Source organism: Geotrypetes seraphini, chromosome 13, assembly GCF_902459505.1.
Source record: "Geotrypetes seraphini chromosome 13, aGeoSer1.1, whole genome shotgun sequence".
NCBI lineage: Eukaryota > Metazoa > Chordata > Amphibia > Gymnophiona > Dermophiidae > Geotrypetes > Geotrypetes seraphini.
Genome location: NC_047096.1, coordinates 49,801,843 through 49,822,252, shown reverse-complemented (window position 1 = coordinate 49,822,252; position 20,410 = coordinate 49,801,843). Strand labels below are relative to the sequence as shown.

The window sequence follows — 20,410 nt, the reverse complement described above, 5'->3', positions numbered from 1 at the left end:
CATTCTGTTTGCTTTCCTAGAGGCTGTGGCGCATTGCGCCGATGCCTTCAGTGTTGCGTCTACCATCACTCCCAGGTCTCTCTCCAGGTTACTAACCCCTAGTGGTGTTCCCCCCATTTTGTATGTGAACATCGGGTTCTTTTTCCCCACGTGTATGACCTTGCATTTCCCCACGTTGAAGCTCATCTGCCACTTTTCGGCCCACTTTTCCAGCTGCGTTAGATCCTTTTGGAGATCTTCGCAGTCTTCCTTGGTTTGAGCCCTGCTGTATAGTTTGGTGTCATCTGCAAATTTAATGACTTCACACTTAGTTCCCGCCTCTAGGTCATTTATGTAGATATTGAACAAGAGCGGTCCCAGCACCGACCCCTGCGGAACTCCGCTCGTGACCCCTTTCCAGTCTGAGTAGTGGCCCTTTACGCCAACCCTCTGCTTCCTGTTTGCCAGCCAGTTTTTGATCCATCGGTGGACCTCCCCTTGTACCCCGTGGTTCCATATCTTTTTAAGCAGTCTCTCGTGTGGCACCTTGTCGAAGGCTTTTTGGAAGTCAAGGTAAATAATGTCTATAGATTCCCCTTTATCCACCTGGCTGTTCACTCCCTCAAAGAAGTACAATAAGTTTGTGAGGCATGACCTACCCTTACAGAAGCCATGTTGACTCGGTTTTAGCTGCCCATTTTTTTCGATGTGCTCATAGATGCTGTCTTTAATCAGTGCCTCCATCATCTTTCCCGGGACTGAGGTCAGGCTCACCGGCCTGTAGTTTCCCGGGTCCCCCCTTGCACCCTTCTTGAAGATGGGCGTGACATTTGCTATTTTCCAATCCTCCGGGATCTCTCCGGTTTTTAAGGATAGGTTGCATATCTGTCGAAGTGGCTCCGCTATTACGTCTTTTAGTTCCTTGAGTACCCTTGGGTGAACGCCATCCGGACCCGGCGATTTGTCACTCTTTAGTCTGTCGATCTGCTTGAGTACATCCTCTTGGCTTACCTCTAAATCGACCAGCTTATCGTCTTGGTCTCCTATTACGATCTCCTCGGGTTCCGGAATGGTGGTTATATTCTCCATCGTGAAGACTGACGTGAAGAACTCATTTAACCTGTCAGCTATCTCTTTCTCTTCTTTTACAACTCCCTTTCTGTCTCCATCGTCCAATGGTCCCACTTCTTCTCTCGCCGGTTGCTTCCCCTTGACGTATCTGAAGAACGACTTGAAGTTTGTTGCTTCCTTTGCCAGTCTCTCTTCGTATTCTCTTTTTGCTTTTCTAACCACTCGGTGACACTCTTTCTGGTGTTCTTTGTGCCCTTTTTGGTTCTCCTCTGTTTGGTCTTTTTTCCATTTTCTGAACGATGCTTTCTTGTCGCTTATCGCCTTCTTTACTGCACTTGTTATCCACACTGGGTTTTTTGTTCTATTTTTTTTGCACCCTTTTCTGAACTTGGGGATGCATATGCTTTGTGCTTCGTGCACAGTCTCCTTGAATAAGGTCCAGGCCTTTTCTACGGATTCCGTCTTCCCTATGTTGCTTTTGAGCTTCTTTCCCACCATTTTTCTCATGGCATCATAATTTCCTTTTTTGAAGTTGAGTGCCGTCGTTGTGGTTCTTTTCCCCTTTGATGATCCAATTTCAAGCCTGCACTGGATCATGTTGTGATCGCTGTTACCTAGTGGGGGTAATACCGCCACCTCCTTTGCTGTCCCCCCTAGTCCGTTGAAGATTAGGTCAAGAGTGGCATCGCCCCTTGTTGGTTCCGTGACCAGCTGTTCCATGAAACAGTCCCTCGTGACTTCTATGAATTTTGTCTCTCTTGCGCAGTTTGAGTGCCCAATACTCCAGTCTATCCCAGTGCAATAACAGATAATTTTACAAATAATAATGCAAGTAAAAGCACATATATCTTTCAGAATCTTTCAGGTTGTACTTTTATTGATGTTCTTTCTGTCAAAATAAAAGTTAGAACCCTCTCCCACCCCCCACATACACACACACACACTTTAGGTTTAAGATATTTATTTGCAATGCCTTAGGCCCATAAATTGCATAAAATATCTTTCTGTTTTGAGCAGGAAGATGAGGGGAAGAGAATTAAGACTGAGGGCACCGGGATGAAAAATGTGCTTCACTGCAGTGATGGGACGGGGATGAAAATGCAGGGATGGTGAGGGGATGGAGATAAATCTTTGTCCCAGTGTCTAGCTCATGGTTCTCTTGTGTGTATGACTGCCTATAACAGACATAGACAACTCCGGTCCTCAAGGGCTGGAATCCAATTGGGTTTTCAGGATTTCCCCAATGAATATGCATTGAAAGCAGTGCATGCAAATAGATCTCATGCATATTCATTGGGGAAATCCTGAAAACCCAATTGGATTCTGATCCTCGAGGACCGGAGTTGCCCATGTCTGGCCTATAAGCTTCTTGACATATTGAAAAGCGTGACCTAGTCTTGGTCACATCCTGTTATATTTATGAACTTGTCCTGCTTTTCGTAAGGAAATCAGAGCAACATATCTATAGATACAATGGGGGTAAAACCAAGTCTGGATCAGCCTGTCTCTTAAGACACTCAACTTGTTGGCAATTCTATTGCAGTCCAAAGAAAATTAGTCAACCAAGAAAGTGTTTTCACCTGTTGAGAGTAGGCTGGCTCAAATACTGAATATGGGCACTGTAATAAGCTTCTGGCCCCAAATTAAATATTTCCTTTGTTCATTGAAAAAGCAATTCACTTTTTAAAGAAAAATAGGATGACAAAATAATAAAAACTAAGTATGCTTCATAACTTGTAGTGGATGACGTCAGACCCTGAGGACCAGATTCTATAAACAGTGTCTAAGTATAGGCGCTTCTTGGTGCGGTTGTCAATCAACTGTTAGGAGCCACTTATAGACACCTGTAGGTCAGGTTTCACTGGGCCTAATTTACAGACGCCTAACTCAGATACCTAGCGACGCCTAAGTCGTCCATGCCTATTCTCTGACCCTAACCATACCCACTTTTCAGGGAGGCTTTATTAAGCATCAGAGGGCATCTCCACATAGGCATCATCGGGCATCCTAAGAGTTTGAAGCCTAACTCTTAATTGCTAATTTTTTGATTGGCTGAAAACTGGCACGGCCAATTGCCACGTCAATTAGGCCAATTTCAAAAAAGTCACACATGGATCCAAAGTTAAGTGTCACTGGGCATCTGTGTTTAGGGCACCTAGTGGCATCTAAAGTGTCCTTTATAGAATCTGGTCCTGAGTTTATATGGTAGTAGTGGTGAGCAGGAGAGATGGGTTACATATATTTCCACCTCTCCCCGCTTCTGTCTAAGCTTCACTGGCTCCCAGTAATCCTTAGGGTTCACTACAAATGCGCCTGCCTAACCTTCAAGTCTCTATACGGCATCCTGCCTCCCCTTTTTCCACTATCTTGGAACTTCTCTAATCCCAACATCACCAGATCCACTCAAAAATTCAAACTATCCTTCCCCTCTTTAAAAGGCATATCCCATGCAGGAAAATTAGGGACTTCCCTCTTCTTTAGGATCACCGAACTCTGGAACAGCTTTACTACCCCGCTTCGGAGCCTCACCTCCCTCCAACTCTTCCGAAAACATTTGAAAACTTGGCTTTTCTCTAAAATGCAATGACCCCTCCCTCTTCGATATACTAAGTCCCTCTAAACTTCTCTTTCTAAGTCCTTCTACTTTTCATTGTAGTTCCTTTCTATATCAATTCTTGTAAACTGTGCCAAGCTCTACTTCTGTGGAGATGATGCAGTATACAAACTTAAGGTTTAGTTTAGTTTAGTTTTAGTCTGTAATACAGGGCCATATGGTAAAAGAGTAAAATCAAGTAATATAAAAATAAGGTTGAGAATGAGGACTGTCTTAAAAGCTATAAAAGGTGATTCTTTTCATGAATAGGGTCTTTTGTTTCTTTGAAAATTGTCAAGGCAGTGAGGCAGACTGTTCTGTCCATGAGTGTGCAGTAGCAGAGAGCTAAAATACTGTAGGTCTGGGAGACAGATGTGAGTTCTCAGAGTATGGAAACATTAGACTATCGTTAAGCCTTTCTGACAGGAGTTTCCTCTGGCCAACAGAGCAAAATACTGGTCTCTAGGAGCAGCAAGGGAAGGGAGAAGATTGCAGGCAAGCAGCCTCCCTGCATGTGCTGTGTTGCTTTGTCCACGTCAGTTGATAGCTGACATTATTAGCCTAAAGTCGGGACATTAATTAATTGCACTCCTTGGTATGTAAAGTCGCTCCTGTGGTCAGGATCTAGCTGTTGCCCTTACAAATGTGTTAATTATATTTTTTATGAAGATATGCTTAATAAATATTCCATAGGAGCCTTAGAAGGGATTTTGCATGCACAGGGTTTCAGAATACGCAGAAAGCAGAACTGGCTCTTCCAGTAGGCAAATTAGAGAGTTGGCTGGAGTGCAAACATTTTGTTTATTTTTTATTTATTGAATCTTTAATATAACAAACAAGCAAAATATACTTGCAAAAAGTCACAATGACTATACAGGTATATATATATATATATATATATATAAGGAAATAAAACAAATTATTTAGTCCACAAATTAGATCCAAGAACAAGGAAAATAACAAATACATGAGGTACTTATAATCTCAATTAGACAGATTAGAAGGCAACCTAGACGGATGTGCAGCGCTGAGCTCCGTGCTGCCGCCATCTGATTCATACCCACGCGTTCTTCTTTAGTGGTTTGCTAAACCGCTTGCTGATTTTTTTTCTTCGGAGCTGTGTTGCTTTGTCTTCACAGCTCTGATTTCCTTGCGATGGATAAAAGGAAGGGAGCTCCGGCGGCTGCGAGCCCCAAGCTGATGAAGCAGACAACGTTGGACGCTGAATTGATGCGCCAGCCAACGAAGGCTCCCCAGATTTCAGGAGGAACCCCGGGTGAGTCGGCAGACCTTAGTGTTGATCGGGCTTCTTTGAGCCCATTCCAGAGGCAGGCACCTTCCCAATCTGGGAGCAGGAATCCTGCATCAGCGGAGGTGGACCAGCTGTTTCAGGGAAGTGAGCAGCTGCTAAGCTCCGGAGAGAAGGAGGGAATAGGAGAGAAGGGAGGACAAGCTCCCACCGCGTCAGGACTAACAACGCCTGCTGCAGGAATGGGTGAGATACTGCCTGCTTCGTTTGAACAGTTGGGGAGATTACTAAGCCTGATAAAGTCAGTATGGATGACCTGAGGAAGGCCATAACCACTATGGACTCCAACCTTAGAAAATCTGTTAATATGGTGCGTTCTGACTGTGCTGCTACTAGCTCCCAGGTTAATGCACAAGGAGTAACTCTGAAGGAACATTCTGGAATTATTAAACAACATGAAGAACAAATCTCTCAAATAAAATCATTAGAGACTGAGATTATAAAAGAAAGGGTTGTTATCCAGAAAAAGTTAGAATACATGGAGAAGGAATAATCTGTGATTACTAAATTTCCCTAAATCTCCGGTGATTTCTCCTTTGGAAATGGTGAAGAAATATCTGAAGGAGATCTTGTTAATTCCGGAAGAAGGACTACCACCAATAACAAGAGTCCAGAGTATCTCTATGGGTACTCAGAAACAAATAGCTTCTACTCCAATAGGAGAACCAAGCCCTGCTTGGCTGAACTCAACTTACTTGCAGCTCCTCACCATCCTTATAAGACTGACATTGAAAGATCAATATCAGAAAGCTGATGTAACTTCTTGTTCTGGTGCAACAAGCACGCTAGAGCAGTGGTTCCAACCCTGTCTTGGAGGACCACCAGGCCAATCAGGTTTTCAGGATAGCCCTAATGAATATGCATGGAGTAGATTTGCATGCCTCTCACTTCCATTATATGCAGATCTCTCTCATGCATATTCATTAGGGCTAGCCTGAAAACCCGATTGGCCTGGTGGTCCTCCAGGACAAGGTTGGGAGCCAGTGCTCTAGAGACAGCAGATGCCCTCCCAACGTGAACCCTAGAATGAGAACAGGTTGAAGAGACTGAGGATGAGGCTGGGGCGGAATGGGGTGTGACTTTTGGGCATAATGGGGCAGGACTGGGTGTAACTATACGTGCATGTGGGCAGGGCTATGGGTCCGGATTTTACAGGAGTAAAATCTGGTAACTCTATGTTGGAACATCCTTTGCCGGAAAATCAGAGGTGTACCTATATAATTCTAGTTACCTTGCTGGGCAGATTAGATGGACCATGCTGGTCTTTATCCGCTATCTGTTACTATGTTTCTCATTTAGGCCCTCTTTTACTAAGCCATGGTAAATTCTCCAACATTCATGGAGGAGGGGAGGGGTTAGTTAGCATGTTTCAAATAAGATTATGATGTTCCAAAATTAAAGTCTTTACTGACTTCATTTTCTTCAAAGTAAACAGTCTCTTAACAGATTTAGATAAAATTTTGCAGCATTCAGGAATAGAACACAGAAGAGAATTTTGATTCTTTTTTTGACATGCTTCTGGGACACTCTCCTTCTCTTTCTTTGGAGTTTCTGAACTCCCTAGACCTTTCTTGAATCTCCAAGGACTATTGTTGGAACATGATACTCCAAAAGTTTGAAACTTGCTTTTACATTTGTTTTCCTCTCCATCTCTAGACTCCAGGATTACGCACTCGTTAAGTAGCTTTTGGGTTTTTCTTCCTTCCCAAATCTCACACAGGAACACTAATTCACGGGATACTAAAAACACAACTACAGGAACTCCTAGACACAATCCTCTGTATCTACCACAGGACACTGGATACAGGATACAGAATACAGACTTCTTCCCTCTTCAGCATACTAAAAACACAACAACTACAGGAACTCCTAGACACAATCCTCTGTATCTACCACAGGACACTGGATACAGGATACAGAATACAGACTTTCTTCCCTCTCCAGCAACAAAGACAAATAGGAATAGGAGACTGAAACCATCCTTCCTTACTCACATCCAAGCTTAAGAGACAAGAGACCAATCTTCTCTTTTTATCATGCTAAACCAGTACTGTATTTTTCGCTCCATAAGACGCACCCTAGATTTATAGGAAACAGAACCGTAGAAAGGGAAGATCCTTGTGGAACACCCATCTGCACCATTCTGTATCTGATGTTACTGGAAAATTAAATCCAAACTATCAGCAGATAACACCTGCTGATTAGAGCTAGACTTCTTTTCAAGAAGGTAAGAAATTTTTAAGAGAGGAGGATATGAAACTTCTGGAACTTTTAACAACTCAGTTAAATATCGCTACAATACATTCAGTATCATGAGCATTAACGGCAAATGCCTTAGAAAAATTAATCAATCTGAGATTATGTCATCTGACAGTATTTTCCAAATTTTCCACTTTAAATCATAAACTTCCACTGTCTTTCATCCAAATTTGACCCCAATTTTCCAACGTTTCCAGTCTAGTCTCATATACTTCCATCTTAGTTTCCACTCCAGAAATCTTCTTTTTTATATCCAAATTTTCTGAAAGAACCACTGTATAGTGGGAAGATAAATTCTACATTTGACTTCCTAGTGAGGACTGCAAAGTAGAAATTACCTCCCAAATAGTTTCAAAATTAAAGACACACGGTCTAATCAGTAAAGGTGCTTTTAGTCTAGGCCCAGTGAATGAACTTGAGTACCTGCTAGTCCAGATGACACGACAACCATCAAGGCCTTCACTTCGGTCTGCTGCTTCAAACTCACAACCAATAACTGTAATATTTCCCCCTGCTCCTTTGTAGCTGCAAATTCTTCTCTTTTGTCACAGCTCTGTCGCAGGAATATTGCACCATTATCCTGAATGTCATCAAACAATTCAGCCATCAGTAGCTGTTGTATCAGTGGACTCTGCTCTTCTGGGGATAAGCTGATACATTCAAGGGAAGTAAGGCAACCCTCTGCCACTATGTCTTCTTCAGTCGAAGCTCCCTCCATTTTTTGAAAACTTAGAACTGGATAGACCTGATTTTTTACTTCTTCTTTACCATCAATAGGAAAAGGAGCAATGGTGCCTAGCTGAGATCCTCAAAAGAAGCCATCTTAGTCAAGCTCCTCCCCAAAATCAAGAAGCACTGTTATGTTTAGTGAAGCAGGCTGAGATCCAAGTAAGCAAAGTTCAAGTCCCCCACCACTTCTTGTGGTCTTGAAGAACTCATTTAACTAGGGTTACCAGACATCTGGGAAAACCCAGACATATCCTCTTTTTCTCTGACGGACTTTCTAAAACCCAGCATTTGTCCAGGTTTTGGAAAGCCCCTACAAGCTCTGGCTGCATCTGGAGGGCCTCTGAGCATGTGCGGATGACATCACACTCATCTGTACATGCTCCAGGCCCTCCAGATGCAGCCAGAGCTCATAGCAAAGAGAGGAGACTTTCTGGGCTAGGGGTGGAGGGCAGAAGAGGGCAGGGCTAGAGGCAGAACTGAGTGAGGCTGGAGGCAGGACTAAGTGGGGCTGGCAAAGAATGAGGCAGGACTGGAGGCAGAACGGGGCGGGGTCATGTGTCCAGGGTTTTCTTTTTTTTAATATGGTAACCCTACACTTAACCTTCCATTGCCTCCAGTAGAAACTTAGATTGTTAGCCATCCAGGGATAGGAAAATACCTAGAGCATTTGAATGTAACATGAACTAATAAGAAAGATGAGTATAGATTGAAATTCAAGTCCTTCTTGCAGATATCCTGAAAACCAGACTTGATGTGTTTGCCCTTAGGACTGGACTACTCTAAACCAATGTTCTTCAACCGCCAGTCCGTGGACCGGTGCCGGTCCACAGGGCCGGCACGTACATCGGGCCCCAGACAGTGCTCTTCAGTCGCCGGTCTATGGTGCGATCAATGCGGTGTTGTCTTCGGGCTGGCTACTTCTTCCTCAGTGCTGCAGTGCACAAAGCTGTGGCTAGAGGCTCCTACGTGCATCTTGTGCCTGAACCAGAAACCTTCTCTCTGATGTCATAACGTCAGAGGGAAGGCTTCCAGATGAGGCTCCCCACGGCTTTGTGCACTGCAGCACTGAGGAAGAGGGAGCCGGTCCAAAGATAACACCAGGGGGCAGGCCAGAAGGCAAGGCACAGCATGGAGGGAGGGAGACAACAACAGTAGGGGAATTTTTTAATTTAGGGATTGATTTATGTCTGCTGTCTGATCAGGAAGAAATGCATTTATTTCTTTTCCTCTGGGGTTGTACTGCATGCAGAGTTTTGCACCTTAGGGTTTGTTTGTATATATTAGTACTTTTAGTTTTTGGTCCCATATTTCCATGAGATTATCTGTGTTCTGGTAGGAATGAATATTGAGAAGCATATAGTGTGCTTTGTGTAATTTAATTTTGTGGTTAACCATTATGTGTTGTTTATATGATTATATTGTGTATGTGTATATATGAAAAATGAATGGAAAAATGGTGTTACAATTAGTACTATTATGGGGACAGGGTCTGAGGCACAGATTGGGTGGAGATGGGCGGGATCTGGCCCACGACTTAGCCCAGTGTTCTTGAACTGACGATCCGTGGACTGGTGCCAGTCCACAGAATAATTATTTTATTTCCGCCGGTCCATAGGTGTCAAAAGGTTGAAGAACACTGCTCTAAACCATCTAGAACCCCTGCTCTAAACCAGGGGTGCCCAATACATTGATCGTGATCGACCGGTAGATCAGGAAGGTAACACAAGTCGATCGTGGAACCCATCCCGGGCTCCGTGATAGACTCGTGTTGCAGTCCAAATCTACCAGGCCGATCAGCCTTTCTCTCCCTGACGTCAGTTCTAACATAGTAACATAGTAGATGACGGCAGATAAAGACCCGAATAGTCCATCCAGTCAGCCCAACCTGATTCAATTTAAATTTTTTTTTAAAGTTTTTCTTCTTAGCTATTTCTGGGCAAGAATCCAAAGCTCTACCCGGTACTGTGCTTGGGTTCCAACTGCATAGTAACATTGTAGAATCGGAGAGGAAGTTCTGGGCCAGCCAATCGCTGCCTGGGGAGCGGAATGCTGGTCAGTGCGATGTTTCTGCAGGGAGAGCTTGGGGTGGCGGTGGCTTGGGGGCCTGTTCCCTGATGGCAGCGGCGGCAAACCTAGTGACTTCTGGGCCTGTTCCCCGATGATGGCAGCAGCAAACCTAGTGGCTTGGGGGAGGGCAGGGAGAAAGAAAGAAAGGGGGCAGGCAGGGAGACAGAAAGAAGGGGGGCAGGGAGACAAAAAGAAAGAGGGTATGGAGAGAGAGAAAAAAAAAAGAAAAAAGGGGCAGGGAGAAAGAAAGAAAAAGTTGGGGGAGAAAATGAGGTCTGGAGGAGAGGAAGCATACAGGAGGCTGAAAGAAGGGAAGAAATATTGGATGTACAGTCAGAAGAAGAAAGTGCAACCAGAGACTCATGAAATCACCAGACAACAAAGGTAGGAAAAATTATTTTATTTTCAATTTAGTGATCAAAATGTGTCCGTTTTGAGAATTTTTATCTGCTGTCTATATTTTGCACTATTGCTTCCCTTTTACTAAACCGCAATAGCGGTTTTTAGCGCAGGGAGCCTATGAGCGTCGAGAGCAGCGCGGGGCATTCAGCGCAGCTCCCTGCACTAAAAACTGCTATCATGGCTTAGTAAAAATATTAGGGAAGAAATATTGGATGTACAGTCAGAAGAAGAAAGTGCAACCAGAGACTCATGAAATCACCAGACAACAAAGGTAGGAAAAATTATTTTATTTTCAATTTAGTGATCAAAATGTGTCCGTTTTGAGAATTTTTATCTGCTGTCTATATTTTGCACTATTGCTTCCCTTTTACTAAACCGCAATAGCGGTTTTTAGCGCAGGGAGCCTATGAGCGTTGAGAGCAGCGCAGGGCATTCAGCGCAGCTCTCTGCACTAAAAACTGCTATCATGGCTTAGTAAAAATATTTGTCTATTTTTGTATGGTTGTTACTGAGGACCTCCAGACCTACCCAAAAATCGAAACTATCCTTCCCCTCACTAAAAGGCATTTCCCACCCAGGAAAACTGGGGACTTCCCTCCTATTCAGATTCACCGAGCTCTGGAATAACCTCACCTCCCCCCTTCAGAACCTGTGTTCTCCAACCCTTCCGCAAACATCTAAAAACCTGGCTTTTCTCTAAAATCTAACTCTCCCTCCTCTCTGACATCCTAGCTCTCTAACATTCTTCTTCCCTCCGATCTTCATCTAACCTTTTCCCTGGAGTTCCTTTCTCATTACAATCCCTGTAAACTGGGCCGAGCTCCACGACCATGGAGATGGCGCGGTATAAAAACCTAAGGTTTAGTTTAGTTTAGACCAGTGGTTCCCAACCCTGTCCTGGAGGAACAACAGGCCAATCGGGTTTTCAGGCTAGCCCTAATGAATATGCATGAAGCAAATTTGCATGCCTATCACTTCCATCATATGCAAATCTCTCTCATGCATATTCATTAGGGCTAGCCTGAAAACCCGATTGGCCTGGTGTTCCTCCAGGACAGGGTTGGGAATCACTGGTTTAGACATTGCATAGAGTAATCTGCCTTGACCTCTTGGAAAAAAAAACCCGGAATATGAATGATAATTAACATTTTCTCTGCCTTTCAGTGTGCTTTGTGTTTTTAAAAATTTTTTATTGTTGGTAGATCATTTTGACTTGGTCATTTTAAAAGTAGCTCGCAAGCCCAGAAAGTGTGGGCACCCCTGCTCTAAACCATCTCCTTCTCTACTGCAAATTATATTCTCCTCATGGACAGACTATAGCAAAATAGTTCAGCCTCACCAGCACTCTCACCACTATGCTCATGCTTTCTTAGGGTTATTATATGACTCCAGAAAAAGGAGGACAGACTGAGATTTCCAGGTTTTACTTCCATTGCTTTCAATGGAAGTAAAACCCGGATGTCTCCGTCCCTCTTTTTCTGGAGCCATATGGTAACCCTATGTTTTCTAGTAGGAAGATCACAGACCTTAGTAAAGAGTGCAATACCCCTTTTACATAGATGGGTCCTTGCATCAAGTGCTGCAGAAATGTGTCTCCCCAAGGAACAAATTATACATTTTATTGCTCCCTGTGAATAGATAAAATTATTTAAACCAGAAGGTTATGTTTTCCTTAAGTTTCATTATTCTGGCTTCCTCCTTCTTGGTTAACCATTGACCACTTGCTGAAGCTCACCAGGGAACTGCTCTTGGAGAGCTGCCTAGGAGAAAGGAACAATTCGTGAAAAGCTGATGTTGAAAGTAGCTTCTTGTAATTTACAATATGTACTCTTAGAAAGCATATCTTTGTGTGTGAAGGGGGAGGGGGAATAATTCTGTAAAATGGATGCTAATACAGTGATGCCTTTGAATCCGAACTTAATCTGTTCCAGAACCCAGTTCGAGTTCCAAAGCGTTCGAGTTCCAAGACAATTTTTCCCCATTGAAAATAATTGAAACTGGATTAATCCGTTCCTGGATCCCACAAACTCAAATTTTAGCAGTAAATACACTGGATTTTAAGGTAAAATATTAACAAATATTCCAAAGCAACATTCAGATTCTGCACATACAATGTGCAGGGCGTTCGGATTTCAAAGCAGAGTTCGGATTCTGGGGCAATATTTACCACAAAAAAAAGTTCAGATTCCAAAGCGTTTGAGTTCTGGGGCGTTCGGATTCCGAGGTACCACTGTATTTATGTGCGAACTACACACATAAATGATTAGAGTAATGGCATATATATGCATACGTGTGCACCTATGTACATAAATATTTGTTTTATTGATCTTTTGATATATGACCTTTCATAATACATGTTTTACAAACAATATAGATCAGAGTAAGAACAGAACTCCATATATTATAGGAAAGCTTAGACAGATAATTAGAAGCGGCTAGGAAAACAGGGGTGATCAGACAGAAAGGGTCAGTTAGGGATTTGAGTCATTTCCTAATGGGAAAAAAAAGAAAATAGATACATGTTGTCCAGGGGAGGAACTAGCAGACCAATGGTCTGGTGCATGCCATGCTTAACAAGTTTTTAAATGGGATTTAAATCTCTTATAGGATTGTTCTGATCAGAGGGAGCTATGGAGTGAATTCCATAAATGGGGGCGGTGTAGAAAAATGCAGTGTCTAATTGATTCTAGTTGAGAACAGAAGATGGGAAGAATGGTGAGTTGGTGTCCAGTAGAAGAGCGCAATGTTAGGGACTAAAGAGAACAAGTACGCTGGGGATACTGTGTGAAGAAATTTTTGAGTGCAGGTCATAATCTTGTGTTGTATTCAAAACTGTATAGGTAGCCAGTGATGGTATATAAAGAGAGGCTTGGCAAAAATCAGACAAATCTCTATTATCACAAATCCCAAGATAAATGTCTAAAGTAAAGTTGCGAAAAAATTACTATTCACATACACATGCCCAAAGGGAATTATTTCAATTTTGCAATAACACTGTAATAATATAAATCTAGACTGCAGATCCTTTCCAGCCAAGAGGAAAAAAGACTTCAGACCATTCTGATATTGTTTCAAACCAGCCAAAGCTGATCAGTTGAACGAAACAGTAATGTAATCTTAGGTCATAAAAAACCCTCTTTTATCTTTATGCTTAACCCTTGTGGTATATTATGGAAATTCATTTATCTTAATAACTTCGCTTGTGGTTGGGAAATCCTTAATTTCAAAACCTGATTCTGATGGGCCCGTTTCGCCCAATGCTTCATTGGGAAATCAGTCCAAAACCCAAAGGTGGAGGCTGGGGCTATACCAGTCCAGTGGCGTACATAGCATATGTATGAAAAACATGAGTTATAGTAACAATCCACACGTCATACAAGAGTGTACATACTGCAGTGAGCAGTACAACATCAATATACCCATTGTAAAACTAAACAATCCAGACTAGTACAGATCAATCCTGCACAGTCAATCCTAACAGAAAACCATGTCTTTCGAACACAGAAAATACCTTTGCCTAGTATGGAATATGTAATCACAAACTAACCCCTCCCCCTTTTACAAAACTGTAGTGTGTTTTTTAGCCATGGTGATAACAGCTCAGACTCTCATAGAATTCTGAGCATCAGAGCTGTTACCACCATGGCCGGTGCTAAAAAAAGACTCTACAGGTACAGGTGCTGTTTAGAGTAGCATGGGAGGTTCCGGATCTGGCCAGCTGTGCACCCCCATAGGGCTGGCACCCGGGGCGGTCCGCACCCCCCCCCCCCCTTGATAAGCCACTGTACCAGTCTCCCCATATAACACCAACCAGATGCCATAAGATCTTCTGTGTAAATGGTATGAGTTACAGGCCTAAATCCACACCATTCATTTCACCATACTGGGACAGACTGAAGGTCCATCAAATCCAGTATCCTGTTTCCAACAGAAGCCAAGTACCTACTATAGGTAAATCCCAAGCAGTAGAACAGATTGTATGCTGCTTATCCTAGGAATAAGTAGTAGTTTTCTCCAAGCCATTTCATTAATGGCCTATGGACTTCTCCTTTAGGACATTAACCAAACCTTTTTTAAACCCTGCTAAGCTAACTGATTTCATCACATTCTCTGGCAACAAATTACAGAGTTTAATCACACACTGTGTGAAGAAATATTTTTTCCCGTTTGTTTTAAATTTACTACTTAGTAGTTTTATTGCATGCCCCCTAGTCCTAGTATTTTTGAAAAGAGTAAACAAACAATTCACATCTATCTTTTCTGCTCCACTCAGTATTTTAAAGACTTCTAACATATCATCCTTGAGCCATCTCTTCTCCAAACTGAACAGCCCTAGCCACTTTAGTCTTTCCTCATAGGAGAATTTGTCCCATCCCTTATATCATTTTTGTCCCCGTTTGACTTACAAATGTGTACATATCACAAACTGTGCCCTGGAAGATTCCAGGTGTGCCCTGAAATGCCGGTGAGGAGGATAGGTGCTAGTGCCGGCTGACTGCTTACAAAACAAAACATGCTCACGGCGAGAGGCATGTCCTGTAGTCAGTCAGCCGGCGCCGGCTCCTCTCGTCCTCGCTGGCGCCTTTGCTCCTTCTCCTTGCCTCTCCTCCTGCAGCCCCCCCTCCCTTCACACACACACCAGCGGTAATAGGAGACTCAGGGCCGTGGCTGGAGAACATCTGTGCATGCATGGATATTAGCATGATGACATCGCACGTACATGTGACATCATCGTGTCGACATTCGCACATGTATGGCTGCCCTCCAGCTTCAGCCCCGAGGTTAGTGCACAAGCAGCTTAAAATGTTTGCGACACACTGCCCTAAGCACTCTGCTGTAAGGACATGTCTAAATGACATAGCGCCTAAATTCAGCGGGGGCATACTCAGAGGTCTCACCACACAGCATCGGGGTGCGTAAATGGAGGTACCCATTTATACAATTAAATAATGCCTGATAAAACTAAGGTACACACTCTTTTCAGAGCATTTGAACCCATCAACATTTATAGCTCTGCTGACATATTAACCCCCCTCCCCCCTTTTACAAAACCGCACGAGGTTTTTAGCGCCGGCCAGCACGCTGAATGCTCTGCTCTGCTCCTATAAGCATTGGAGTAGAACGCAGAGCATTCAGGATGCCAGCCGGCACTAAAGACCTCTTGCACAGTTTTGTAAAAGGGGAGGGGGGTAAGTTTGTCTACGATGAAAGGATTACTTATAGAGAAACTGGGATAGAAGTTTATACAAAAAAATAAAGCACAATGCATTCCCCAAAGTGGTATATAATGTCAACTGTAAAAAAAAAAAGGCCATATTTTGGTTATTTGAGCTTGCCTGGATAATAACAGGTCTGAGTAAAGGTGAGAACATAAGAACATAAGAAGTTGCCTCCACTGGGTCAGACCAGAGGTCCATCTCGCCCAGCGGTCCGCTCCCGCGGCGGCCCATCAGGTCTGTGACCTATGAAGTGGTTTCTGCTGGCTGCTGCTTCCATAGCATGGTCATGCCTACAACATGAACATGACCCAAAGGAATTATCAGATTGTTCCAAGAAAGCGCAAAGTCCGCTTTAGATGTAAGCTTTGTGTAATCTGAGATCTAGTGGGATGAAAAGTTTGTCCACCAGAGGAAAGCCTAGATTCTGATCTCTTTATTAACACTGTTTTTGCTTTGCACCAAACATGGTCCAAGCTATTTTCCTGGGTTTCTATTTAAAGACTAGGGGCTCCTTTAATCAAGGTGCGGTAGGCAGTTAACGCGCGGAATACCGCGCGTTCAACCGCTTGCCGCGCTAGTCGCTAACACCTCCATTGACGAGGCATTGTTTTTTGGCTTGCCGCAGGGGTTAGCACGTGATGAAATGTCCGACACACTAACCCCCATAGCGCACTTTGATAAAAGGAACCCTAGAAGTTGCCTTAAATTTGAAATTTGAACATTCTCACACCACCTTATGGCAAAATCTTTTTAAAAATAAATTTCCAAGAAAAAGCATGACTAAGTTATAGCAAACTATAAAGAATTGGTATTAATGGTGATGATCTGTCCTTAGATAACCATGGAGGTGATAAAGAAAAATGTGCTTCCCAAGATGTTAAAGAAAACAAGATGAATAAAAGGATCAATCAGTACGGGCCCAGTGCCCTCGTTACAACCGTTGGCCCCGGGCAGGTGTTTATGAAGTGACAAGCACTTGGAAATAAATCTAAATAAACCCTGCCCCGTACATCATATTATCCTTATATTATATATAATTTTATACAAAAATATAAATATACGTTACAAGATAATCGGGAGCACAATCATCCCCAGATTAAAGCAAAAGGAGAGAAAATCACCCCAAAGAAAATCTCCCTGAAGCCTAATACAAAAAAACACACAAAATGTGAAAATGAAAAAACCAAAATGCAAAAAGTGACAAAAATCGTCAAAAAACAAAGAAAAATATAAGTATCAATATAATATCCTCAGTCTCGTCCATCAAACCACAGCGCAGTGAGCCCTGTGCACCTGTCACAAATAGTTCGTGAAAATGATAAAAAATAGTGAAAAACAGTGAAAAGTACTTAGCTCAGTAAATCCAAAGCGGGACAAAGTTCAAAGTTCACCAATCATCGCTGTTCAATTCCGCTCGTTAATCAGTCCCGCTCGTATGAGTTCACTCAATGAAGAGTCATAACTGTTGATCCATTCGCCGTTATGCTTAAATCACTCAGTCCCATGCAGTCAAAAGGGCTGTTCAATAATGTTCACTACACATTTTGCTCACTCTTCAATGATGTTCACTACTCGTTTTGCTCGCTCGACAGGTCCTGTTTCAATATCCTCGTCAGGAGGGAGCAAGAAAATCAAAAAGATTAGTAAACTGACTGAAAATTCTAACGCCAAGTCCTAAAATATAAAGGACAGAGTAATCCTCGGCAGCGGCACAATCAAGCTGCTTTGACAAATGAGTGCCAAGAACAAGGAGCTCTTTTAAAACACTTTAAGGAGCCCCACCTGGGGCAACGCATACGTGGTGACGTAGGAGAGTTGTCAACAAGATCAAAAAATGGAGGAATAAACCTTAATGTGAAACATTTGTCAACATTCTCATTCAGGCCATGAGGGGGGAATGCTTGCAAATTAAAAATCCAAAAATTCTCCCTGACCAATAGATGATTTTGTCTATCTCCCTTAAAAGTGAGGGAATTTGTTCCAATACGCACCACCTAAGTTGGGCGAATGTGTGGTGATGTTTTAAGTTATGGGCCACCATGGGAGCAGTTAGTTTTTCAGTTTTAAGGCAACTACGATGTTCAATCAATTTAACTCTGATGGCCCGACTGGTACAGCCTACATAAATTGAACCACAGGGGCAGGAAATCACATAGACTACATATGTGGAAACACAAGATGTAACCGCTCTCAATTGATAGGTCCGCAGGGTTTTAGGATGTGTCCATGAATTGCCTTGATGAGAAGTGGTACACACCGAGCAACGACCACATGGGCTGTGACTACCTTCTGTTATCGAAGGAGAATGATGGATGGTAAAGTCCGAAGAAACAAGATGTTCGGATAAATTTCTGCCTCTGGTAAAAGCAATGCACGGGTGATCTTTAAAGGCAGGATGTAGCTGTAAAACGTGCCAATGTTCATGTAAACTCTGGGTTACCAGAGCAGATTGAATTGAATGGGAGATGACACAAATTTGATTAGTAGATGTCTCTTTGTTTTTCTGAATGAGAAGGAGATCTCTGTTGGCATGATGAGCACGTAAATAGGCTTTCCGGATGACAGATTCAGGATAACCTCTGTTCAAAAATTTATCTCTTAAAATCCTGGCTTCAATTTGAAAATCATGAAGATTAGTACAAATCCTCCTGACCCGTAAGAATTGGCCTATCGGAATCGCCGCTTTAAGGCGTCTGGGATGACAACTAGCATAAGATAAAAGGTTGTTTCTTTCGGTATGTTTGTGGTGCATTCTGGTGGAAAGACTGCCCTCATTATAAATAATTTCAGTATCTAAAAAAGAAATACTGTGAGTATGACAGGTATAAGTAAACTTGAGGTTGGTTGTAAGAGAATTGATCCAAGAAATGAAAAGCTGAAGAGCTTCCATAGATGATGTCCAGATGAAAAAAATATCATCTATAAATCTGAACCAACAAGCCATCTGTTGGAAATAAGGATGGACATATAGATGTTGTTCCTCAAAGTTGGTCATAAATAAATTGGCTATGCTTGGGGCTGCCGTGGTGCCCATAGCTACCCCTTGATTTTGTTGGAAAAAATCTTGATCAAACTTGAAGTAGTTCCTGGTTAGAACTAGGGTAGCTAGGTCCAACAAGAACTTAGTAGAAACTCTGTCTGAAGTGTCCCGTTGATTTAAAGTGGACTCGACGACTTTAAGAGCTTCAATCTGGGGTATGCTTGTATAAAGGGACACGACGTCAAGGGTCACCAGGATGCTATTAGAAGGAAGAAAACCAATCCCCTCGATTTTTCGGAAGAAGTCAGAAGTGTCCTTAATATAGGATCTGGCCTGACAAACAAAGGGTTGCAAAAAATAATCAAGAAATTGGGACAAAGGCTCTAGTACGGTGTTCTTCAAGGAGACTATGGGTCTGCCAGGGGGAGATGTAAGGGATTTATGAATCTTAGGAACGGTATAAAAGACAGGGATTCTGGGACTAGTAGGTAATAAAAACCGTTTTTCTGCCTTGGTAATCATTCCCTGTTCCCATGCAGTGTAGACTATCGAAGTGATAGTTTCTTGTAATTCCTTAGTGGGATCATGAGAAAGACGACTATAGTTAACGGTGTCCCCTAACTGCCTTTGTACCTCCTTTAGATATTGATCCCTATTTTGGACTACTATTGAGCCGCCTTTATCAGCAGGTTTAAAAATGAGCTGAGGATTCTGCTTAAGGGTGTTTAGGGCCTGAATTTCCGCAGATGTCATATTGGCGTAATATTTTTTGGAAGGGGAAGAATCTAAATTACGTAGGTCCCTCAGCACAAGATCCCTAAAAGTAGCAATAATGGGATCAATAGGCCCTGGGGGGACCCACGTGGATTTAGGACGTAATATAGAGTTATCTTGATGGGGGGGACTCTGAAGAAAAATACAGTTTAACCTGTAAATTGCATATAATCCTGGCCAAGTCACACCGACTTTTAAACGGGTCGTGTTTAACAGTAGGAACAAAAGACAGGCCCTTATTAAGGACCTGAATTTGATCAGAGGTTAAACTGGTCCCCGAAATGTTGGTAACTAATAAGTTTGGGGACTGTGTGATCGAGTTTGAGGTCGGGACCCTTGATTGTATTGGGTTCTGCCTCGACCTCTCCTGCGCCTGTTCCACTGACCTTGACCTTGACCTTGCTGAGTACGGCCTAAAAAATTCTTATTGCCAGGCTGATTTCTAGTGTCCTCCCGACTAGTAGAACTGTTGTTATCGTCCGAGAATCCCTGATAACTCACACGAGTGCTTATTTCAGTTCGGGATCCCCCTTGTGGATCTTGTAAGTCCTGCGACTTCCCCAACCACGGATAGATGGACCCCTGAGAATAGTCCTGAGTATCCCTATGAAGTTTTTTAAATTTGTCCTGTTTATGTTTTTTTAGGAAATTTTCTAGTACAGTATATGTTGAAGCTCTCCTAATTGATCCTGAAATTGTTTAGAATCTGGACCAGTAGTTAACTGTTGAAATTTTTCATCCGATTCTCTAGTGACTTCTATGGTGGATTCATTTATAGTGTCCACCATAAGAACCATTAGGTCAAGAGAGCACTTATTTAATATGGCTGCCCACTTTTCTAGAAAAATGATATTTTCTTGAAAAATTCCAGGTGGTTTTTGAATTCTTAACCCTCTGGGAATCATTAGTTTTTTGATATATTCAATCAAGGACATGCTATGTAAATCCATTCGTATTAATGTCCTCTTTAGATTCAGCCATTGGTAGAAAAGGCTGAAGTTAATTCCAAATGATTGTCCTCCAATATC

General features: G+C 42.6%; 1 protein-coding gene across 6 annotated transcripts in view; it reads left to right on the top strand.

Moving 5' to 3' along the window:
* FLI1 (Fli-1 proto-oncogene, ETS transcription factor) overlaps window positions 1–20,410 on the top strand; it is a 194,864-nt gene that overhangs the window by 102,164 nt on the left and 72,290 nt on the right. The window contains exon 1 of one of the 6 annotated variants that reach the window (XM_033918329.1): window positions 13,049–13,124. The exons of the other annotated variants lie outside the window; for them this stretch is intronic. Within the exon in view, the coding sequence (XP_033774220.1) occupies window positions 13,113–13,124 (12 nt within the window). The 5' untranslated portion in view covers window positions 13,049–13,112. Of the gene's footprint in view, window positions 1–13,048; window positions 13,125–20,410 lie in introns of those variants that run through there. 6 annotated transcript variants of the gene reach the window in all.